At 57.8% G+C, this 24128-nt stretch overlaps 1 protein-coding gene across 7 annotated transcripts; it reads left to right on the forward strand.

The window, feature by feature from the left end:
- Positions 1–1843: 1843 nt before the first annotated feature.
- TTYH1 (tweety family member 1) lies at positions 1844–23173 on the forward strand. Of its 7 annotated transcripts, none has more exons than XM_054461875.2 (14): positions 1844–2076; positions 5549–5727; positions 7698–7809; positions 8611–8831; positions 13076–13171; positions 15653–15725; positions 16228–16303; positions 16875–16930; positions 17143–17235; positions 17485–17577; positions 22045–22187; positions 22329–22374; positions 22545–22628; positions 22792–23173. In XM_054461875.2, exons 1-13 carry the CDS (start codon positions 1951–1953, stop codon positions 22584–22586), a joined length of 1356 nt encoding a protein of 451 aa, XP_054317850.1. In that variant the 5' UTR covers positions 1844–1950; the 3' UTR covers positions 22587–22628; positions 22792–23173. The 7 variants fall into 7 exon arrangements, with proteins under 7 accessions (XP_054317850.1, XP_054317851.1, XP_054317849.1 ...); XM_054461876.2 differs by having other exon boundaries at positions 22548–22628; XM_054461882.2 differs by lacking the exon at positions 1844–2076 and adding an exon at positions 3199–3319.
- The last annotated feature ends 955 nt before the right edge of the window (positions 23174–24128 follow it).

A 24128-nucleotide genomic window follows, 5' to 3' on the forward strand; every position in this document is an offset into this window, starting at 1 on the left:
CACCATCATCATCACCACCACCATCATCATCACCATCACCATCATCATCATCACCATCACCATCATCATCACCATCACCATCATCACTGTCATCACCATCACCATCATCACCATCACCACCATCACTATCATCACCACCATCACTATCATCACCACCATCACCACCACCATCACCACCATCATCATCACCATCATCATCACCACCATTATCATCACCATCATCATCACCACCGTCATCACCACCATCACCACCACCATCACTATCATCACCACCATCACCACCACCATCACCACCACCATCACCACCATCATCACCATCATCATCACCATCACCATCATCACCATCACCACCACCATCACTATCATCACCACCATCACCATCACCACCATCATCATCACCATCGTCATCACCACCATCACCATCATCATCACCACCATCATCACCATCATCACCACCATCACCATCATCACCATCACCACCATCGTCACCATCACCACCATCACCATCATCACCATCATCACCACCGTCACCATCACCACCATCACCATCATCACCATCATCACCACCATCACCATCATCACCATCACCACCATCATCACCATCATCACCACCATCACCATCACCACCATCATCACCATCACCATCATCACCATCATCATCACATCACCATCATCATCATCACCATCATCATCACCATCACCACCATCATCACCATCACCATCACCATCATCATGACATCATATCACCAACATAATCCACCATCATTGTCATCACCACCACCTCCACTACCACCAGCATTCCTCTTTTCCCTAGCCCTTTCTTGCCCATCTGGAGCAAAATATGGAAATGGGTAGGTGGAGCACTAATCTCCCTTTCTTCCACTCATCCCAATTCCCACAAGAGAGGCCACATGTGTGGTTTCCAGATGGCAAAGTCTCACCCTGCCCTATAGCAAGAGGGGACCCCTGGGGCCAGATTCCTGAGCACCTAGTTTTGGCTGCAATAGTGACAGTCTGGGTGATGATGTCAGGGTGGCCAAGTCCCCTCCCAGGGTTGGCACTTCCCCATCTATGGGTGTGGCATCGGAGGATTCCAGTGAGACGTAACATGGGGAGTGGCTGGAAAAATACTCTGTAACTGTATGGCGAATGCCAAGGGGCAGGGGTCCTTGTATACACTGAAGTAATCCCGAGTAAGTTTACAGGATGGGAAGGGCCCCTATATAGATGACCAGGGTCCTTATGCAGGTAGAAGGGGTCCTTATGCAGTATGAAGGCTTGTTACACAGGCGTGTGGATTTTTCCATACATTCTGGAGTAGCCTCCACACATAGGAGGGTTTGTGCTTAGAAGCTGTGTCCTTATGCAGGCTAGGAATAAAAGTGGGACGGAGATTTTACACAAATACGGGCATCTTTTACAGGTGGGAGCACTTTCGTACACAGAGGACTTTTTATCCATGGAATTGGCCCTTCTTTGTAAAATGCTCTGTACTTACTAACAACCTTTACACAGACAAGAAGGTTCTCCATAAGGATAAAGGGATCATTATGTTTTAGGGTGAAATAACAGTATGAGTGGCCTCGTATGGACAAGGAGGGCTGTTTTCAATCGCGATGCAAGCCAGCTGTCCGGATGCCGCCGCCGCCAGCAGCGCGGTACCTGCGCGGGCAGCAGGTGGGAGCCGCGACCGGGGCGGGGGGCGGGGGGCGCGGGGCGCGGAGCGCTGGGGCCTCCTGACTCCCGCAGTCCCCGCCGCGACCACCAGGGGCAGCACCGTCCCCGCCTGGCCCGCGCCTCCCTCCCCCCAATCTCCGCCCCCCACCCCCTGCCTCCCCCCCGCTCCCGCTCCCCTGAGCCCAGCCAGACCCCGCGCCGCCCGCGCCCCGCTCGACTCCGGAGGCTCCCGCAGCCCCGGCGTCCGCCCCGCTGCCCCCTCCCCCGGGGGCCATGGGGGCGCCCCCGGGCTACCGGCCCTCAGCTTGGGTGCATCTCCTCCACCAGCTGCCCCGCGCCGACTTCCAGCTCCGCCCGGTGCCCAGCGTTTTCGCGCCCCAAGAGCAGGAATACCAGCAGGTGGGACCGGGCGCCAGGGCCTGGGGGCCAGGGCTGGGGGCCGGAGCTCCTGGGTCCCGAGGGAGAAGGGGGCTGGGTCACAGATTTCCTGAGCTGCCCCGGAGGCTGGGGGCCGGCCCGGACTTTGGGGTTTCGGAGGGAGGAGGAGCCTGGGGCACCCATGCCTGGAGGTTCTCCTGGGACGCGCGCTGGGGGTCCAGACCTCGAGCTCTCTAAATAAGGGAAGGCTGGGGGCCTGGACCCCTGAGTTCATGGAGAGGAGGGGAGGGGGGCCCGGATTCCCGGGTGTCTGATACCTGCCTGGGAAGCCGGCCTCCAGGGTCATCGGGAGGGTAGGTCTACTCTCCCTGCCCTAAAAGATGACCCAGCCCCACAGGATGAGAGCAGGTGAATATGTCCCAGATAAGGTGGGACCCAGGAGACAGCGGACCTGATAACGGTGGAGGGGAAAACGCTGGCTTCTGCGGTGCTGGGATGGGATTGAGAGTCTGAAATGGGGAAGGGGGCTCCAAGGGCTGAGGGCCAGGGCTGGAAAATGAAGGGGCTCTGGGAGAGGAAGCTTGTTGCCCGTCCCAAGAAAGAAGGGGCGGTCAGGGCGCTGCAGGGGTGAGGGCCGAGATGAGGCTGGGTTCGGGGAGCCTCGGGATGACAGACCCGGGTCCCGAGGGTGGGGCCGGTGTGGGAACCTCACAGAAGCCGGGGTCCCTGGGGAAGGGGCCCGGCTCGGGGCAGCTCCAATGGGCGAAAGAGCTGTCCCCTGACCCAGTTTAACTCAAGTCCTTGACTTTGAGATTAATGAGGAGAAAGGCTTTGCTGAGCTGGGGACGGGTGGGGGTGCTGGGAGTCCCGATGTGGCCCCAGGACGGGTCCTGGCCCTGCCGATGGGGCCTAGCCCCTGGGCTCCGTCCTGGGTTGCTCCTGGGAAAGCGGGGCTGGGATTGGAGAGCTCAGGGGGCGTGGAGGGGTCCCAGAAAAGCGCGGAGGGGATGAGTGCTGTGTTCTGAGCTATTTGGGTCATGGCTGGCACAGCCCTGAGCAGCTCTTCCCCGCCTGCTTCTCGCCGCCCCCTCTCCCCACACACGGGGACGGCCGTCCCCTCGCCCACAGCCTCGCGGTTACACAACGGCCACCTCCAACGCCACCGCTCCACCGGCTCCGGCCTCGGCCCAGACTCACGCCCGCTCTGGCCCGGAGACCTCCCGAAGCCGCATGCGGGGATCCGTGGCCCCAGTCACCGCCAGAGGCACGGGTTTGGGGGAGCCTCACTCCGCCCCCATGGTCGGGGTTCAGGGTCAGGGTGGCAGGGATGCGCGGGCAGAGCCCCACAGCCGAGGAAGGCGAGGGGGACCCCTCCAGGGACGCGACCACTGTGGGTACAGCTGCAGACACAGCCAGGGCCTCTGGGACACTGGCCCGGGGGAGGCACACAGCCACACACACACACTCACCCGCATATGCACAGGCACACACACACGTCCACTTACTCCCATTACACACTCACATGCACACACTCACATATGCACAGGCACACACACACGCCCACTTACCCCAACACACTCACATGCAAACACATATGCACAGGCACACTCAGACACGCCCACTTACTCCCATTACACACTCACATGCACACACACACACAGACACACTCAGACATGCCCACTTACTTTCATTACACACATGCACACACACACATATGCACAGGCACACACACACGCCCACTTACATTACACACTCACATATGCACACACACATATACCCATGTTCTACTCCCATTATGCACTCACACCCACATACAACACGCGCATATAGACACATGCATACACTCACATGGGTATACCCACTTACACATACACAATCACACATATGCACACACACACTGCACACAGTGACTCACAACACACGCTCACATACACACGTATAAGCATTTACTCCCATATACAAGCACACACTGCACTTATATGTATATGCTCACACACTCATGCAAGCACAGTCACACATACACGTTTATACTCCCATATACACACACACACTCACACACACATGCATTCCACATTCACATCTACACACACATGCACACATATATTGACTATAACATTCATGTGCACACACACACATGCAGTCACGCATCCACACACACACTCATCCACACTGTTACACACACACAACCCGACCCACTCACAGACCCGAGGAACTGTGCCCAGAACACACAAATGCCCACAGATGTTCTCATTTGCAGACAGCAGTGCACCCAGGAGGCACACTCAGGTGCATCCTCATCTCGTGGAGACAACCCAAAGATAAAAACATCCAGTCTCAGACCAGAAACACAAACACTGCACACACTTGGGACACACACACACCACTGTGCCACTGTGTGTGTGTATGTGTGTGGACAAAGGCAGAAACACCGTGGTTCAGGGGAAACAGCCTTGGCAAGTCCAGAGGTGTGACTCTGATCCCAATGTTGTCCCTCCATGCCCCGGGGCTCAGTGCAAACCCCCTGGGCCACTGTGGGCCTCTGGGCCTCTGGGACCGCACAGGTCAGCTGTGAAATCCCCGCCACACAGACAGCCCTGTTATTCTGCAAGGCTTTGCCCACTGCAGAACGTTTCCGCGGCCCGCCTCTGTCTTCCGGGCCTTGGCTCTCTCCGCCTCTCTGTCCTTGTGTGTCTCTCCTGTCTCCATAGTGTTCTCACACTCTCTCTCCCTTACTCTGCTCTTCCTCTCTGATTTGATCCCTTTTGCTCTCTGCCTTTTTCTGACTCATGCCCGAACCTTGTCTTATCTTTGTCTCTTTTTTTGGTTGTGTCTTTCTGCCTGTGCCTCCCTCTCTCTCTCTCTCTCTCTGTTCTGTCTTCACTCTTCCAGTTTCCATTTCTGAGTCTTGCATACACACACACACACACACACACGTTGCCACACAGCCCCTCGCCCCGTCCCTGGGTGACAAGCTCAGGCGCAGTGGGGTGTGGCGCTCAGCAGCAGGGGAGACAGTGAGCAGGGAGGAGAGGGGGAGGAAGCATGCCTCCCCAGCCTGGCCCAAGGCACCAGGAACAGGTGCCCCCACACCCCCACCCGCCCCCTGATCCCACACGATTGTGGAGGGGCCTTGGCAGGTCCTTGGGAAATGCTCCATTCCAACTGCTGGCTGCAGAGAGAAGGAAACCTAGGCTCGGAGAAGGGGCGGTTCCTGCTAAAGATTGCACAGCCATTGGAGGGCAGAGCAGAACTGGGACCCAAGGCTTGGGGCCCCCAGTTGGAAGCTCCCTCCAGCAAGCTGGCCCTGACACCTGGAGCTCCAGCTGCCAGCCTGGGAGGGGCTGGGACCCAATCTCCCCCAAGATTAGGCCAGGGATGCCTCCCACCTTCACTCTGACATCCCAGACCCCGACCCCCCAGCCACGCAGGAAGAGGGATCTGAGTGTGGAACACGCTGGTGCCCTCGGAGGTCTGATGTCACCCCCTTCCCCAGGCCTTGTTGCTGGTGGCGGCCTTGGCGGGCCTGGGCTTGGGCCTGAGCCTCATTTTCATCGCTGTCTACCTCATCCGTTTCTGCTGCTGCCGGCCCCCCGAGCCCCCCGGGTCCAAGATCCCCTCGCCCGGGGGAGGCTGCGTCACCTGGAGCTGCATTGTCGCCCTTCTCGCCGGCTGGTAATGGGGCCCCAGGGTGGGTGGGTGGTGGGGACATGGCTCCCCAAGCTCTCTGCTGGCCTTCCTGGGGGTGTCCTCCGGGGACATGGAGGAAGGAGACAGGAAGGAGGAAACTCCCTCATCCCTCTCCCCGCCATTTGCAAGCCCACTTCAGCACACAGCAGGAAGGACTGTCCCATTTGATGGATGGAGAAAGTGAGGTTCTGGAGAGGAAGTGAATCAAGGGCAGCCATCTGGTGAGAAGGCGCAGGGGCAGTCAGATGGCCTGGTTTTGGTGGCTCTCCCATTGAATAGCTGTGTGACCTAAGGGAGTGATAGTCTCCCTGGGCCTCAATTTCCACATCTGTAAACTGGGCATTATCATCTCGCCCACCTCCTGCTGGGGTAAGATGGAGAGAAAGCACAGTGTCTGACTTGCAGCTACTCTCAGCCAGCGTTAACTGGTGATGTCTGTCATTCCGTCATTCACCAGCTCATTCATTCGACAACTGTTTATTGAGTATTTACTATATGCCAGATACTGACCAAGCCAGGCAAGGAGCCCCTCATGCAGCTTATGTTCTAATCAGGGAGATGGACGATAAATAGATATAATCACCCTCCAAGAGCACCTCATCTGTGCCCAGACCTGAGCTGGTCTAATTCCTTCTCACAATAACGCTGCTGGATTCAGAGGTGTCAGGCTCAGTTTCCAAAGAGGAAGGCTCAGGGACAGAGGGGAGGTCACCTTTCAAGGCCATGTGGCTTAAGAGGCAGCACAGAGATTCAGACCCAGGTTAGTAGGACCCCCTCACATCCCTCAAAGGGAGCTTAGGGGGCTTCCAATGTGAACACACCACCTACCAAGGACAAGCTCTGAGCACAGCCCCCTCCCCGGCAGGGCAGCATCCACAGGTTATAGACAGCTATCCTCTTCCACAGACGGGGGTCCCAGAGGGCCAGAGGCCTGCCCTGGACCCACAGCGGGCAAGGGGAGGGACCTGTAGGGATGCCCTGTATCCAGGACGCTTCCTCCTCCGGCTCTCTGGCATGGGGGGAGACAGGGGAGGTGGACAAAGGCCCAGTGGGGGAGAGACACGGCCCCAGCCCCCGCAGCCTGGGAACAAGAGGAGCTTTGTAGGACTCTGAACAATGGGGCGGGGACACCGGGCGTCCGACCCGAGGGATGGGGGTGGAGGCCCAGCCGGGGCTGGGAACCGGGAGGGTGTCAGGCTCCCGCCCCCTCCACTGCAGGACACTGGCCGGGGGCGGGGATGGGAGGGGTCTGGGGCCCCACATTCAGGCCCCACAATGGAGCTCTGTGTGTTGGCAGGGCCGGGGTGGGGGCACGGCTTCTCGCTCATCCTCCAGCCTCCCTCCCACATTCCCTTACTTCCCTCCCAGCTGGCCAGACGCTTGGGTCCTGGGTGGGGGAAGGCTGAGAGCTCCAGGCTCAGTGTCCCCCCAGGAGATGGTGGCAGCTGCCCCCCTCGTACCCTTAGGAACCCCCAGGAGGTGGGGGCGGAGAACGTCTCAGCACTGAAGGGTCAGCACTGCGGGCTCCAAGGACCCTAGGGCACCCTAGGACAGGTGCCAGGAGGGCTGCCTGCCTGGCAAAGGATGCGGGGGGAAGGGTGTGGGGCCGTCAGTCATAGGGAGGGGAAGACGGCCCATCCCGGAGCTGGGTGTGACTGGGGTTCTGCTCCAGGGAGGTGTGAGTTAAATCGGGGGCTCCCTCCCCCCCACCACTCCACCCACCATTAGCATCACAATGACGTCCCTCCGCTGGGGGAGCGAGGCCTTCCCGTTACCTTGGCAACCGATGGGGGCCAGGCTGAAGTCGCCCTTTTCCCACGGGCTGGACCAATGAGTTGGGGCTGAGACGGGAGGGGTGGAAAAGAAGGCGAGGTGGAGGGGATGGGGTGGGAGGGGACGGTGGCCCCTGGGGTCCTGGGACCTGCTGAGATTCCTCTCCCTCCTCCTCCGCTCAGCACTGGCATTGGCATCGGTTTCTATGGCAACAGTGAGACCAGTGATGGGGTGTCCCAGCTCAGCTCCGCGCTGCTGCACGCCAACCACACACTCAGCACCATTGACCACCTGGTGAGGGGCCAGCAACCAGTGGGACCCCAGACCCATACCCGGAGGGACTCCCCACACCCAAGGACAAAGGGATCCAAACTCAGAGCTAAGACCCCAGGCTTGAAGCTTAGGAACCCAGATTCAGAGCTTCATCCTGAGACCCCCAGACCTCAGACTGTCCACCCAACTCCCTACCCTGGCTGCAAATTGAGGACCTCACACCCAGGCCCAGCCCTGGACCTTACTTGGAACTCCCAAGCCACACAGAAACCAAGCACCAGGGACACCAGCCCCTGTCCACGGGCCAGATCCAGGGCCCCAGACCTGATTCTTGGCCCGTAAGCAAGCTCAGGGACCCCCGCCCTGAGGCCCAGGTCCCCGACTTGAGGCTTCAGCTCCGACATCAGCTCCAGGATTCTGGGCCCTGGGGCTGAGGCCTGGCCCCACCTCATGCCTTAGATTCCATGTCCAGCTGCAGACCCTAGACCATGGGACCCAGACTTGAGACCCCAGATTCTGGAAGGCAGATGGAAACTTCAGACCTAAAGCTCCAGACTTAATCTCAGTCCTGGGGCTGGACTCGCTACCCTGGGCTCAAGCTACCAACCATCCAGAGCTCTGGAAAGAGGCCACAGAACTCCATGAACTTGATCTTGGAGCCCTTCCCCAACCCCTTCCCTTCCTCAATCCTCAGATGCCCCAGACTCCAGATCTCAGACACCCGCTACTATGCACCCCTCCTTCACCTCTAAAACCCCATGCCTCGACCGCGGGCTCCCCCCAGGATGTCCTTCCAGACCTCAGCCCCTGTCCTATCCCCAGGTGTTAGAGACGGTGGAGAGGCTGGGCGAGGCGGTGAGGACAGAGCTGACCACCCTGGAGGAGGTGCTCGAGCCGCGCACGGAGCTGGTGGCTGCCGCCCGAGGGGCTCGGCGGCAGGCGGAGGCTGTGGCCCAGCAGCTGCAGGGGCTGGCCTTCTGGCAGGGAGTGCCCCTGAGCCCCCTGCAGGTGGCTGAAGATGTGTCGTTCGTGGAGGAGTACAGGTGAGAGGCTGCTCTTCTTGCTCTCTGTGCTGGCAGCTCTCAGGTGGAGTCCCCGGGGGGACAGTTGGCAATGCCTGGAGGCAGTTTTGGTTGTGACAGCTGGAGCGTGTGTGTGCACTGCTGGCATCCAGTGGGTAGAGCCCAGGGACTGTTCAAAGCCCTGCGATGCACAAGACCCCCCTCCCCACCCATTGGCAGGGAATGATCCAGCCACCATGACAATTATGACGAGGTTGGCCAGGCGCGGTGGCTCAGGCCTGTAATCCCAGCACTTTAGGAGGCCAAGGTGGGTGGATCACCTGAAGTCAGGAGTTTGAGACCAGCCTGGCCAACATGGAGAAACCCTGTCTCTACCAAAAATACAAAAATTAGCTGGGCGTGGTGGCAGATGTCTGTAATCCCAGCTACTTAGGAGGCTGAGGCAGGAGAATCCCTTGAACCCGGGAAATGGAGGTTGCAGTGAGCTGAGATTTCGCCATTGCACTCCAGCCTGGGCGATAGAGTGAGACTCCATCTCAAAAAAAAAAAGATGAGGTTGAGAAACCTACTGCAGAGGGACAGATCACCAGACCCCACGGCCATCCTGACACCCATGTCCTTGCCCATTCACTCACTCACCCCCTCCACATCACTCCACTCACTTATTCACATATGCATTCATTCCTTGACTCACTCATTCAGCAAGTCACTCTTGGACTCAGTCACTCCTGGACTAACCCAGCAGGCCACTCACTTACTTGTTCATCCGTGTGACATGTGTATTTGTTCAGCACTATTTTTTTTTTCTTTTTTGAGATGGAGTCTCCCTCTGTCGCCCAGGCTGGAGTGCAGTGGCACGATCTCGACTCACTGCAACCTCCGCCTCCTGGATTCAAGCGATTCTCCTGCCGCAGCCTCCCGAGTAGCTGGCATTACAGGCACGCGCCACCACGCCCGGTTAATTTTTGTATTTTTAGTAGAGATGGGGTTTCACCATGTTAGCCAGGCTGGTCTCAAACTCCTGACCTTGTGATCTGCCCGCCTTGGCCTCTCAAAGTGTTGTTCAGCACTATTTATTTAGCACCCTCTGGTGAAAGAGGCAGCATACCTACAGGTCAGGAACCTGAGCTCGAAAGCCAGCCAGCCCCTCCCTGACCATGCGGCCGCAATCAAGTTACTTTGCAGGCCTGTGCCTTGGTTTCCCCATCTGTGAAATGGGAATCGGGGCAGCGTCCCCCTTGTTGAATTGGTGCGAGTTGTTGAGTTGGCATCTGAGTGCTGAGAAGGATGATTAGCACAGGGAGAGCACCGCAGAGGTGTGAAGTGCAGTCACCCAGGTGGCGGGCAGGGCAGTGAGCAAGTGGCAGAAATCCCTGCCACGTGGCTGCGTCCTCCGGGGGGCTAGCAAGGGACAAACACAGAGAAAAACATTGTCTGTAAGGTGTTGGGCCATGAGAACTTTGGAGAAAATTACGGAGGGGGCTGGGCGTGGTGGTTCACGCCTGTAATCCCAGCACTTTGGGAGGCTGAGGCGGGCAGATCACGAGGTCAAGAGATTGAGACCATCCTGGCTAGCACAGTGAAATCCCGTCTCTACTAAAAATACAAAAATTAGCCGGGCGTGGTGGCGGGTGCCTGTAGTCCCAGCTACTTGGGAGGCTGAGACAGGAGAATCGCTTGAACCCAGGAAGTGGAGCTTGCAGTGAGCCGAGATCGCGCCACTGTACTCCAGCCTGGGTGACAGAGCGAGACTCCGTCTTAAAAAAAAAAAAAAAGAAAATTATAGAGGGAGATGAGGTGGGACAGACTCTGGCAGTTCATCAGGGGGCCTGAGAAGGTGGCATTTGGAGGAGAGGAGGCAGTGAGCTGTGCAGCATCCAGGCAGCCACCCTTCCCAGCGGCCACCATGATGGTGTCCTCATTGCTTTGACCATTAGTAATCATTCATTCATTCATTCATTCATCCGATGTCAGCTGGGGGCCCTGCCCACGGGGCAGGGGCTGAGATTCGGGAGACCTTCCGGGATGCTGCGCTCCAGCGGGGAAGGCCGACTGGGGCTGAAAAAGCTGGAGGTCAGGACACACCCGCAGGGCGGCAGGTGCAAGAGACAGACAGGCCTGGGTTTGAAGAAGTCCAGGTCCTGCATCGTGGTCAGGCCCAGGGGCTGCACAAGCCGGGCCTCAGCTCCTCCTTCTGGGCGAGGGCAGGGAAGTGGGGGGAGCCATAAGGATGATGCCAGGGTGAGGCAGACCCACCATCGCTAGAAAATATCTTCCGGCTGCACCACTGCGAAAGCACCCCACACTTGGGAGTCCCTCGACAGACAAATCAGGGGCCCCCAAGGGAGTCTTGCTGGAGGGGGCACTTGCGAGGCTGGGGGGAAGCAGCCAGAGACGAGGGTAAGGAGTGAAGCCCAAGCTTGTGGGGCCTGCAGAGAATGGCAGGATTAACTGAGCACTTACTATGTGCCGGGCACTGTGCTGTTGTTACGGGGGGGTCCTCGCTCCTAGAGCTCCCAAGATCGTGGTGGCCACTTACAAGATGGCGGCAAGCCTCTTGTTCTCTGACCTGGGGTTCTTGGCCTCACGGATTCCAAGGAATGGGATCTTGGGCCACGCGGTGAGTGTTATAGCTCTATTAGAAGCCGTGGGTCACAGAAGAGAACCGTGGAACCCAGCGACTAGTGTTCAGCTCGATCAGGACGAACCCAGGCACTTAGCTGTGCAGGAACAATGGCGAGCCTCTAGCCCGATTGGGAGCAGTGATGGTTGCCTCGCTGGATCAGGAGCACAGCGGACACCCTGCCGGACCCGGAGGGGTGGAAGTCAGTGGTGGGTCTGCGACGGCGGCAAACAGCAGTGATGGACGGCGAGCGAAAGCTCAGCTTGAGCCGTAACAGACACGGACCAGAAGAGTGTGCAGTTTCAAGATGTAATAGAGTGAAAACAGAACTCCCATACAAAGGAAGGGGACCCAAAGGGGGTAGCTGTTGCCGGCTGGAATGCCTGGGTTTATATCCCAATCATTGTCCCTTCCCCTGTGCTCTCCAGTGATAGATGATTGGCTATTTCTTTACCTCCTATTTTTGCCTAATTAGCACTTTAGTGAGCTCTCTTTACTACCTGATTGGTTGGGTGTGAGCTAAGTTGCAAGCCCCGTGTTTAAAGGTGGATGCAGTCACCTTCCCAGCTACGCTTAGGGATTATTAGTCGGCCTCGGACATCCAGCTAGTCCTGTCTCTCACTGTGGCTTGCATGCTTGCACCTCCTGAATCACGGTGGTGGGCCCTTCGCTGACATTTAAGTATTAACTTTTTTTTTCATTTTTGCGACTAAGTCTCACTCTTGTCGCCCAGGCTGGAGTGCAATGGTGCAATCTCAGCTCACTGCAATCTCCGCCTCATGGGTTCAAATGATTCCCCTGCCTCAGCCTCCCAAGTAGCTGGGATTACAGGCGTGCACCACCACGCCCGGCTAATTGTTGTATTTTTAGTAAAGACGGGGTTTCACCATGTTGGCCAGGCTGGTCTCAAACTCCTGACCTCAAGTGATCTGCCCGCCTCAGCCTTCCAAAGTGTGTGGATTACAGGCGTGAGCCACCGCGCCCAGCCAAGTATTAACTATTAAATAACATCTCAGTTCCCTCGTTTATGCTCAGGCTAACCTCTAAGTGTGTCCACATGCTTGACACTCTCCTAAGCACTTCTAGTCACGCATCCCACTCGAGGCAACATTCTCAAGCCAGTGCTGTTGTGCTCCCCATGTTACATGTGGGGAAACTGAGGAACGAGAGGCTAAGGTTACCAAGACAGAGTTACCCGGCCGGTTAAGCAGAAGCGCTGGGGTTGAGACCAGGCAGCCTCTGCCTCCAGACGTCATGCCCTCCGGGGACGTGATGGGATCCTTGGTGCGGTCTGAGAACGAATATCTCCACTCGGCAGGGTGGGGTCTGGGACGGGGAGCTTGGAGAGGACACATCACGTGTCCCTGGTCACAGGGCACATGTGTGCGGCCCGGCCAGGGGATAGTCCCAGGTGCTCAGGACCTGTATTCTAAACCGCTCCAGTGTCCCGTCTCCTGATAACACTATTTCACAGATGAGCTGAGCTGTGGTCCAGACACAGTAAACAGCAGGAAGCTGAGCTTGGAGGGTGGTGAATGTGAGGCTGAGCTGGGGGCAGGGTGAATGTTGGTGGGGGGTTGCTGTTCCGCCGGGGTGCCTGGAGGCAGGTTTGTGGTTTCAGCCCTACCCTCTCGCCTCCCAGGTGGCTGGCCTACGTCCTCCTGCTGCTCCTGGAGCTGCTGGTCTGCCTCTTCACCCTCCTGGGCCTGGCGAAGCAGAGCAAGTGGCTGGTGATCGTGTAAGTGCAGGCAGTAGGGGGACCCAGTGCTTGCCTGGCACTCTCCTGGCAGGCAGGACCTCAGTCTTACAACTCTCCTACACGGAGGACCGTGGTCCTTCAGGACCAGGTACACACGAAGAAAAGAGAGTCAGAGCAGCCCAGAAGGGAGGCGGGGACAGACCTGAAAACAGGCAGCCCTCACAGTATGAAGTATGCTGGAATCATGGCAGAAATAATCATTGTGTTTGCAATAAAGATGAGGATGAGGCCAGGCGTGGTGGCTCACGCCTGTAATCCCAGCACTTTGGGAGGCCGAGGTGGGTGGATCATGAGGTCAGGAGTTCGAGACCAGCCTGACCAACATGGAGAAACCCCGTCTCTACTAAAAATACAAAAATTAGCCGGGTGTAGTGGCGGGCGCCTGTAGTCCCAGCTACTCAGGAGGCTGAGGCAGGAGAATCACTTGAACCCGGGAGGTGGAGGTTGTGGTGAGCCAAAATCACACCATTGCACTCCAGCCTGGGCGACAGAGTGAGACTCCATCTCAAAAAAAAAAAAAAAAAAAAAAAAGTCCGGGCGCGGTGGCTCACGCCTGTAATCCCAGCACTTTGGGAGGCCGAGGTGGGTGGATCACGAGGTCAGGAGATCGAGACCATCCTGGCAAACACAGTGAAACCCCGTCCTTACTAAAAATACAAAAATTAGCCGGGCGTGGTGGCGGGCGCCTGTAGTACCAGCTACTCGGGAGGCTGAGGCAGGAGAATCGCTTGAACCCGGGAGGCGGAGGTTGCGGTGAGCTGAGATCGTACCACTGCACTCCAGCCTGGGTGACACAGTGAGACTCCGTCTCAAAAAAAAAAAAGCAGATGAGGATGATGATCTATTGAGGGTCATGCAAGCTGATTCCTTCAGTTGCCTCCACCACATGAAGGAGCTACCATAAGGCTCCACGTGGCCGGTCAGGGACCTGAGGCAGAGGGTGGCCGAGTCCAAGACTGAGCCGTCCTTAAGTGTCGTGGCAGAGCCGCAGGACCACACTGACTTCACAGCTCGCTCTACACGCCCGACACTCTTCTCTGTACTCCCTGGAGCGCCTCATGCCCCCTGTGAGGAAGGTGCTTCTTTCTCCCTGTTTTTTATTTTGAGAAGGTCTTGCTTTGTTGCCCAGGCTGGAGTGCAGTGGCACGATCACGGCTCACTGCAGCCTCTGTTCCCTGAGGCTCAAGTGATCCCCCCACCTCAGCCTCCAGAGTAGCTGGGACCACGGGCTTATGCCACCACTCCCGGCTAAGTTATTATTATTATTATTATTATTATGAACTGCAGTTTGGCTCTTGTTGTCCAGGCTGGAGTTCAGTGGCTCCACTGCAACCTCTGCCTCCTGGGTTCAGGCGATTCTCCTGCTTCAGCCTCCCAAGTAGCTGGGATTACAGGCATATGCCACCACACCTGTCTAATTTTGTATTTTCAGTAGAGACGGGGTTTCTCCATGTTGGTCAGGACGGTCTCAAACTCCTGACCTAAGGTGATCCGCCCGCCTCAGCCTCCCAAAGTGCCTGGATTATAGGCATGAGCCACCGTGCCTGGCCTAAGTTTTGCATATTTTTGTAGAGATGGAGTCTTATGTTGCCCAGGCTGGTCTCGAACTCCTGGCCTCAAGTGATCAGCCCGCCTCAGCCTTCCAAAGTACTGGGTTTACAGGCACAAGCTACCACGCCCGGCCCTTCTCCCTGTTTAACAGAGGGAGACTGAAGATCAGAGAGGTTGGGCCACTTGCTCAGGGCCACACAGCTAGAAGTGCCAGAGCTGGGATTTGAACCAGGCAGGCCATTCCCATTGGAGGAGTCCCTGTATCCTCTCTGGCCCTGGTGGGGTGGGGTGGAGTTGAACTTGTGCCTCCATTGCCCCTGAGAGAGTGGGAGAGACCCCTCGAAGGCTTGCAGACCCATAAACCTAGCCAACACAGGGCAGGTCTGGGACTGGAGGCCAGGCCTTCAGTTTGGGGACCCCTGGGTGCCCTTCCTGCTTGTTGGTCACCCTACCAATGCTGACACGCCCCCTGCACCCCTCCCCACCGGGAAAGTCCAGAGGCTTTCAGATTTCAGCCCTGGAACTGTCTCCCATTCTCAGAGGAGACAGGGCAGAGCCAGAGGCTGACCAGGCTGTGGGTGGACTTGGGAGCCTTCAGGGGAAGTGAGTCCAGAGGTGAGCAGTCACTGTCCCAGGGTCCTGGAGCTGGGATCCAAGCTGTGGCCACCCAGCCCAGGGCCCTGCTCATACCCCACACCCTGCTCATCTGGGCAGGAGCCAGATGTCCAGCTGGACGTCAGCAGCCACTGGCCTACCCCCAACCACCGAACTTTTGTGTCCCTAATTCTGATCCTCCAGGCTCCAGAGGTGGGTGGAGGCGGGGGGCGGCTGTGATGGGAGTTGGGGTGTGGAAAGAGGCTAGGCTAGGAGATTAAGAACTCCAGGCTAATCCTCCCTCCCCCACTCTAGGATGACAGTCATGAGTCTCCTGGTTCTCGTCCTGAGCTGGGGCTCCATGGGCCTGGAGGCAGCCACGGCCGTGGTGAGTGCCAGGGCCGGGCCACTGGGCTCTGGGACTCAGGGGGCCTGGAGACTTCAACTTCTGGATCTCAGGATGGCATGGCTTAGTAGAGAAAGGAATTGGGGGGCACGATCACAGCTCTGAGGTTTAGGGCTGGTTTCCTGGGTCCTGAGTGGGTACAGATTGGTGTCCTGGACGTTTGAACTGTAATGGAGGAGGGGCTGGAAACCTGGATTCCTAGGTCTGAAGGAGGAAGGGCTGGGGGTCTGGACTCCTGGGTGTGAGGGAGGAGGAGCCGGAGGCCTAGACTCCTAAGTCTGAGGGAGAAAGGGCTGGAGAGTCTGAACCCCTCGGTCTGAGGGACAAGGAGCCTGGGGCCTGGACTCCTGAGTCTGAGGGAGGAGGGGCTGGGACCTGGACCCCTGGGTGGGGAGGGGAGCTGGGGAGCCAGGCACTAGGTGCTGTGGGAGTGTGGAATCGGGGCAGTTTTGGGTTTGAGCCCCTTTTCTGCTGCCTCACGCAGGGCCTCAGTGACTTCTGCTCCAATCCAGACCCTTATGTTCTGAACCTGACCCAGGAGGAAACAGGGCTCAGCTCAGGTGATTTCCAAGGGCCCGGTGGGTCCGCCGGGTTGGGCAGTGCAGGCCTTGGCTTCCTCAGGCCTCCTCTGTGCCCGGTCCTGACCAGGGTGGGGTGGGGGTGCAGCCCGCCAGGCGAGACCCAGCCCTCTGGAAGGGAAGCAGGGCTCCTGGCCACTCCCCAGCTCGGAGCCCTCCTGGAGCCCCGCCACCCGCCAGACCCTCATCCCTTCTGCTCCAGCTGGCAGCGCCTCTCCTGGTGGGCTGGAAAAGAGGGTAGGGTAAAGATGCTGGTGCTCCTGGGGGTCAGGAATGGGGGGTTTGGCCCCCTGGAGAAAACTGGGGAGCACCATTTAGTCAGGGGTTCCCAGGGAGTATAGGGATGCCCACCAGCGCCTGCTCTGGCTGTGGCAGGAGCAGAAGGGACGCGGGGCCGGCGAGCCTCTGAAGGTAAGGCCATCTGGCTCCAGGAGGGCTCCAGGGCTGGGCTGAGGCCCTTAACCCTGCTAACCCCCCAGTCCCCGGCCTTCCCCCGGGAGATCCCTGGGGGCCCAGGCTTATGGCCTCCTCCCCTCTCCTCCTCCCACTTCAGACATCCTGAGCTATTATTTCCTCTGCAACCAGGCCGTCTCCAACCCCTTCCAACAGGTTAGGGCTGCGGGCAAGGGAAACGGGTGTTGAGGGAACCAGAAATCTGGACTCTGAAGGGAGGGGGCGGGGCTGGGGCTGGGGCCTGGACTCCTGGGTTCCGGGGAGGATGCAGGCCAGGGGCCCGAGTGCTGTGTCCGGAGGAGAGGAGAGAGGGCCGGGCCGGGGGCGTATACTCCTGGGTCCTCCTCCCTCCCTTTCTCTTTCTGCAGAGGCTGACTCTGTCCCAGCGAGCTCTGGCCAACATCCACTCCCAGCTGCTGGGCCTGGAGCGAGAAGCTGTGCCTCAGTTCCCTTCAGCGCAGGTCGGTGGGTGGGCGCTCCCCAGACACGCAGACGCCAAGGGGAAGGCGGACGGGGCGGGATGGAGCTGTGGGGCGTAGGTGGGACCCACATAACCAGACCGGTTGGCCGTGTGTGGGCGGGCCCTGGGTTGTGGGCGGGGCTGCAGAGCTAGGCGGGGCCTTGTGTTGTGGGCGGGGCCGCAGGGCGGGGCCAGGGCGATGGGCGGGCCTGAAGAGTTCGTGGGAAAACGACCTCTCCTCGCCCCGCAGAAGCCTCTGCTGTCCTTGGAGGAGACTCTGAATGTGACAGAAGGAAATTTCCACCAGTTGGTGGCACTGCTACACTGCCGCGGCCTGCACAAGGTGAACCCCTTCCTCCTCCCAATTTCTTCTCCCACGGGGAGCCTCTGCCTCGACCCACAGAACTACCTCCTTCTTCTCCTTGGACCCCTGCCATTGCGCCTGAGGATATCTCTGTATCCTCTGTTTATATGATTTATCTGTCCTATATCTATTCTCTACCTATTTATAACCTGTGGTCTACCTATCAAGCATTATCCATATTCCTTCCCTCCTCCCTCCCTTTCCCCCCCAATCCCGCACTCCCCGCTGGGTCCCCATCCCACCCTCCCCGTCCATTCCTGCCACCTTTTCCTTCCTTGTCTTCTCTCCTCTCTCCGTCCTCCTGCCTCTCCCTCCCTCCTCCTGCCTCTCCCTCCCTCCTAGAGGCTGCCGCTCAGTGAGTTCTGGAGCAAGACTGCCCGGGTTCCAGTCCTAGCTCTTGGCCAAGGGCAAGTCACCTAACATCTCTGCACCTCAGTTAGTTCCCTCACTTATAAACCTGGGATTGCAAGAGTGGGCACCTGTCCAGCTCCCCTGCGGCGTGTGCTGTTCATACACTGGACAGGCAGGGGCGGGCAGGGCGCCCAGGAGGAAAGATATCTGGTGTCCTGCAGGCTCCAGTTTGGGCTCTGCCGCAGGCTGCATGGCCATGGGCAGGTGAGCATGGCTGACTCTGCTTCCCACCCGTACCGTGAGGAAGGACGAGGTTTTTGTTTGTTTGTTTTTCCACTGGATGGCTGTGAGGATTGAAAAAAAAAAAAATCCCCTTATAAAACAGTAGGAGCTGGCGGGGCGCGGAGGCTCACACCTGTAATCCCAGCACTTTGGGAGGCCCAGGTGGGTGGATCACCTGAGGTCAGGAGTTCAAGACCAGCCTGGCCAACATGGTGAAACCCCATCTCTACTAAAAATAGAAAAAGTTAGCCGGGCGTGGTGGTGGGCACCTATAATCCCAACTACTCGGGAGGCTGAGGCAGGAGAATCGCTTGAATCCGCCAGGCAGAGGTTGCAGTGAGCCAAGATTGCGCCACTACACTCCAGCCTGGGCAACAAGAGCGAAACTCTGTCACAAACAAACAAAACCAGTAAGAGCTGTTCTAAAACACACACCCAAGGATGCCTTTCCCTGGCCAGTCTTCCCATCAAAGACCTCACATGTGCATAGCCTCACCAAGTACCTGACCCTGTTGCGTTTCACAGGTGGCAACTCATCGATGCCTCATAATAATGCTATGAAGAAGGAACTATGATTATCCCACCTAACAGATTTAGAAGATGAGGTGCAGAGTTGAGGGACTTTCCCAAGGTCACACGGCCAGCTGGCCCGTGCACACTGAGGAGAGAGGGACCTTCCGGAGGGCCCCGCCCTCTGCCCCCAACAGCCAGGCAGTTGCCCAGTCTTGTCTGCTTCTGGAATGTCTTCATCCATCTGCTCTCCATGCCCAATGTCCCTGCTGCCGCTGAGGCCTTGTTCTCACCCCTGGAGAAGGAAGCGTGGCCCCCTCCCCATCTGTCCCCCCATGGACCCTAGAATAGGGCTGCCAGATTCAGCAAACAGCAAACCACTCTGCTATAAGTATGCCCGGTGCAATGCTGGGGAGATACTTATACTAGAAAATTATGTATTGGGCATCCGATATTCAAATTTAACAGGAAGTCCTGAATTTGATCTGGCAACCCTACCCAAGAGGGATTCGTCTACACTATCACATGGATCTGAGCTTTCCCTGGTCCGGCTCAGAGAGACCCCTTCTGTGGCTCCCACTGCCCCCCACCCTTCTGGAACTGGCATTCCAAAAAGGGAGTGGGGAGTAAGCACTGAAGCCATGCTCAGAATTGCCGACTATTGAGCTGAGAAAGGCTGGGCCCCCACTCAGTCCAGGGCTGCCCTGATCTTTTGCATAAAGATAAACTGGGGTCCAGGCACTTTTCTGTGGCCTAGGCAGAAACTGGGCTGGAATACAGGCTCCCAGACTCCTTTGTGGAGGGAGGGAAGGGAAGGAGGAGGACAGATCACTCTACCCTTCCCTACCACTGCACCATGAGACCCTGGGTCTCCATCTCCCCTGTCAGGGCATCAAGGTCTTCACAGATTAAAATCAAGAATAAGTGGCAGGGCCAGGCACTGTGGCTCACGCCTGTAATCCAAGGTGGGCAGATCACCTGAGGTCAGGAGTTTGAGACCAGCCTGGCCAACATGGCAAAATCCCATCTCTACTAAAAATACAAGAAAACTAGCCGGGCGTGGTGGCGCAACCCTGTAATCCCAGCTACTCAGGAGGCTGAGGCACGAGAATTGCTTGAACCCAGGCGGTGGAGGTTGCAGTGAGCTGAGATCGCGCCACTGTACTCCAGCCGGGGTGACAGAGAGAGAATCCATCTCAAAAAAAAAAAAAAAAAAAAAGGAGGAGGCTGGGCATGGGTGCCTCGTGCCTATAAACCCAGCACTTTGGGAGGCCCAGTGGGGCAGATCAGAACTCCTTGAGCTCAGGAGTTCAAGACCAGCCTGGCCAACATGGTGAAACCCCATCTCTATTTAAAAAAAAAAAAATCAACAATAAGGGACATCAGGGATGAGGAGGAAGGAGGGTGGGCTCTGGAGCTGAAGAGAATCAGCTCCAATATCGCTTTTGCCCCTTCCAGAGAGTGTGACTCTGGGCTAGTAGCTTGCCCTCTCTGGGCTGCAACTTCTTTCCACCATTGCAAGAGGCGGCAGCGTGAGAGGGTCAGTGTCTGCCTGGCAGGGCTGTTGTGAGGATGAAGGACAGTGTGCATGTACCAATACTCTCAAAACAGAGCCTCCATTGCCCCGACAGGTCCCTACCCCCACCTTCACTGGCTTAGTAACAGACACCCCACCTCAACCAGGTGCTCCTGCCAGAAACTCAGGCTCTTACCTCCCACAACCATTCTCAGAACAAGTTCTGTTGGCCCTTCCTCTGAAAGCTATCTGGACTCCCACCACTGTTCCTACCACCGCCGCTGTGCCCTGGTCCCCGCATCCTAGCCACCACGATCAGAGGGGCCTCTTCCCTGTTCCCCCTCGCCGACCCCCATCTGTCCTCCATGCAACAGCCAGCCAGCCAGCCAGCCGGGTGATCCTTTTAAAACACAATCCGATCAAGTTCTTCCTCTGCTTAAAACGCTCAGTGATTCCCCTTGGACATGGATTAAAATCCCTTTTCCTCGCCCTGACCTACGAGGGCCTAGGTAGTCAGTCCTGGATATGTCTGCCTCTGGCCTCAGCCCCTCCCAGCTTCCTCTGCACAGCCCTCTGCCTGGCTCCTTCCTGGAGGACCCATCCCTGCTGGTGGGGTCACCCAACCTACCCCTGCCCTGCACTGACCCCCGCCCTCCTACCTCGTTGCACACCAGCCTCTGAGATGACCTTCTCCGTCCTGTTTACTGAAGTTTCCTGGTACTGGGGGCAGCGCCTGGGGAAGAGCAGGCTGTGTCAACCCCCACTGAATGCATATGCCATGCAGGTGCTTAGCACTCGGTGAAGGCCGTTCTGCTGATTTCTTGGGATAGCACTCGGTGAAGGCCGTTTCTGCTGATTTCTTGGGATAGCACTCGGTGAAGGCCGTTCTGCTGATTTCTTGGGATAGCACTCGGTGAAGGCCGTTTCTGCTGATTTCTTGGGACGACAGTCATCAGAGCCAGCATTTGTTGGCAGGTTGAGTGTGTATTGTGTGTGCAGTGTCATCCTGAGCCACTGGTTGGTTCTTCTATGTGCTGTTCCATGTGCTCTAGGCCAGTGATTCTGCCCCCAGGGACACTTGGCTAGGTGAGGAGTTCTGCCCCCAGGGACACTTGGCCGGGTGCCGAGTTGCTGTTGGTTGTCACACTGCGGGAGGGGGTGCTCCTGGCATCTGGTGGGTGGAGCTGAGTGGGGCTGCTCAGCACCCCACAACACAAAGGGCAGCGCCGCCACCACAGAGAATGATCTGGCTCAAAATGTCAGCAGGACCCAGGTTATGAAGCCCTCACCCCTGGACCAAGGCGGAGCTGGCAGTGGCTGGCCTGCCACTTGGTACAGGGGAGGATGTTCTTGCAGGAGGTGCCGCTGCCGGGAGGGAGAAGGGAAACGGGAGTAGCAGTTCTCAGGTTCCTGGGTAGATGAAGATGGAGGAGAGGGTCCAGGGCTGGTGGGAGATGCTGGACTGGTTCTGGATGTGGGGTGCTCATTGGGGAGGACCCATGTGAAAGGGAGATAGGGGCCTGCAATGACAAGGGGGGTGCAGCTCAGGAGAAGCCAAGTCTGGAGGCTGTGCAATTAATTCCTGAGTGCCAGGCCTATCACACCAATGACCCCACTGTACCCACTGTATTCTCAGAACTGCCTTTTGACAGGGGAAACTGAGGCACAGAGTGGTCAGCTGACGTGTGCAGTACCACAGCCGGGAGGATGGTCAGACTGGTGTGCACAGCGTGTGCTGGTGGGGGAGGGGGTGGGGGGGACACTGCCTGATGACGCCCTCCCCTCAGGACTATGGCGCAGCCCTGCGGGGCCTGTGCGAAGACGCCCTGGAAGGCCTGCTCTTCCTGCTGCTCTTCTCCCTGCTGTCCGCAGGAGCGCTGGCCACTGCCCTCTGCAGCCTGCCCCGAGCCTGGGCCCTCTTCCCACCCAGGTCAGGAGCGGGGGAGGGTAGGGTCCTGGGGAGGGAAGAGGAGGGGCAGCACCTGGGGACCACGGTGGCGGGGGGAGGGGGGTGCAGCCTCCTGATGGGTCCCCATCCCGCCTCTCTGCCATGCCCCGCATCAAACCCCAGTGACGACTACGATGACACAGACGATGACGACCCTTTCAACCCTCAGGTACTGGATGCCTGGGTCTGAGGGAAGAGGGGCCGGGGCCCGGACTCCTGGGTCTGAGGGAGGAGGGGCTGGGGCCCGGACTCCTGAGGGAGGAGGGGCTGGGGTCCCACAGTACAAAGCCAATTCCCACTCCATTCCCTCCTCTCCCCGCCCCACCCCGAATCTCCCAGCAGGAATCCAAGCGCTTTGTGCAGTGGCAGTCGTCTATCTGAGCCCCTCCTCCCGGCTGGACTGGAGCCTGGCTCCCCTCTTCGGTGAGCTTCCAAGGGCCACCCCAGCTCCCACAGCCTGGCCTCTGCCCTCCCCTCCTGCCCTCTGAGCTGCTCCAGGCATGGGCTGCGTGCTTCCTGCTGGGTGGATCGCGCCGGGCAGGCCCTCCAGCCTGCATCACTGCCCTGTCTCTCCCTCTCTCCGCAGTTCCTTCCCTGGCTGCCGGAGGAGACCCCACTAACCCAGCCTGCCTGGGCTCTGACCACTAACACTCTTGGCCACGGACAGCCCGCACAGGACCGCCTCCCTGCCCTTGGCCACTGTGCCCCCGTCTCTGTCCTTGGCCTTGGGAGTAGCTGAGGGGGCAGACTAGGGAGTAGGGCTGGCAGGGGAGGGGGCAGACAGCCTCGCACCCTTCATCCCTGGCTGCCAGTCCCATCCTTGGAGGGACTAAGCTGGGGGCGGGGGACATGAGTCCCCCTGCTGCCCCTGCCACGTCCCAGTGGGCTCTGACCCCCTGATCTCAACTTGTGGCACTAACTTGGAAAAGGGTTGATTTAAAATAAAAGGGAAGACTATTTTACAAGCAGCTGGGTCCTCCTTATTTGTCCTCTCCCTTGATTCGGCCTCCTGGCCAGGGCTGGGACATCCTCCCTGCTGTCCTCTCTCCCGTGGCCTCCCAGCTGCCAGGAGTTTCTGTGCCTGTCCAGGCTCGGCAAGGGGTCCAAAGACATTGTTCTTTAAAAAAAAAAATCAAAAACAAAAAGAACGCTTTCTTCTGATTCTAAAAGTACTACACGTGTCCTGACACAGGAAGACACAGGCATCTCTGGTACAGAATAGATGGCCTAGAAATAGATCTAAGTGTGTGTGTGTCTGTGTGTGTGTGTGTGTGTGTGTATACATGCATGACAGAAGACAGATTTCAAGTCAGTGTGGAAAGGATGGTTGGTTTAGCAGCAGTAGTGACATATCGGCTCTCCATCTGGCCCAAAACTTCTATAGATAAGATGGGTGGAAGATCTAGATGTATGCAAGTAAAGGCACAGAAGCATTTCTAGAGAAATTAGGAGGGTGGGTATGGTGGTGCATGCCTGTGGTTCCAGCTACTCGGGAGGCTGAGACTCCTTGCTTGAGCCTGTTTCGAGGCGGCAGTGAGCTGTGATCGTGCCACTGCACTCCCGCCTGGGCAACAGAGCAAGACCCTGTCTCTTAAAAAAAAGACAAAAAAACAAGAGAGAGGCTGGCTGTGGTGGCTCATGACTGTAATCCCAGCATTTTGAGAGGCTAAGGTGGGTGGATCCCTTGAGGCCAGGAGTTTGAGAGCAGAGTGGCCAACATGGTGGAACCCTGTCTCTACTTAAAAAGAAAACAAAAAACAACAAAACTAGCCGGGCGTGGTGGCACAGGCCTGTGAGCCCAGCTACTCGGGAGGCTGAGGCAGGAGAATTGCTTGAACCCAGGAGGTGGAAGTTGCAGCACTGCACTCCAGCCTGGGAGATCAAGCGAGACTCCATCTCAGAAAAAAAAAAGAAAAAAAAAAA

The sequence above is a fragment of the Pongo pygmaeus genome, chromosome 20 (genome assembly GCF_028885625.2).
Source record: "Pongo pygmaeus isolate AG05252 chromosome 20, NHGRI_mPonPyg2-v2.0_pri, whole genome shotgun sequence".
Lineage (NCBI taxonomy): Eukaryota > Metazoa > Chordata > Mammalia > Primates > Hominidae > Pongo > Pongo pygmaeus.

Coding starts and splice junctions, on each gene's coding strand:
- TTYH1 (XM_054461874.2), top strand. CDS start 1,951: ATGGGGGCGCCCCCGGGCTACCGGCCCTCAGCTTGGGTGCATCTCCTC. Junction 22,188..22,547: donor TGGGCCCTCTTCCCACCCAG/GTCAGGAGCGGG, acceptor ATCTCCCAGCAG/GAATCCAAGCGCTTTGTGCA. Junction 22,629..22,791: donor GAGCCTGGCTCCCCTCTTCG/GTGAGCTTCCAA, acceptor CTCTCTCCGCAG/TTCCTTCCCTGGCTGCCGGA.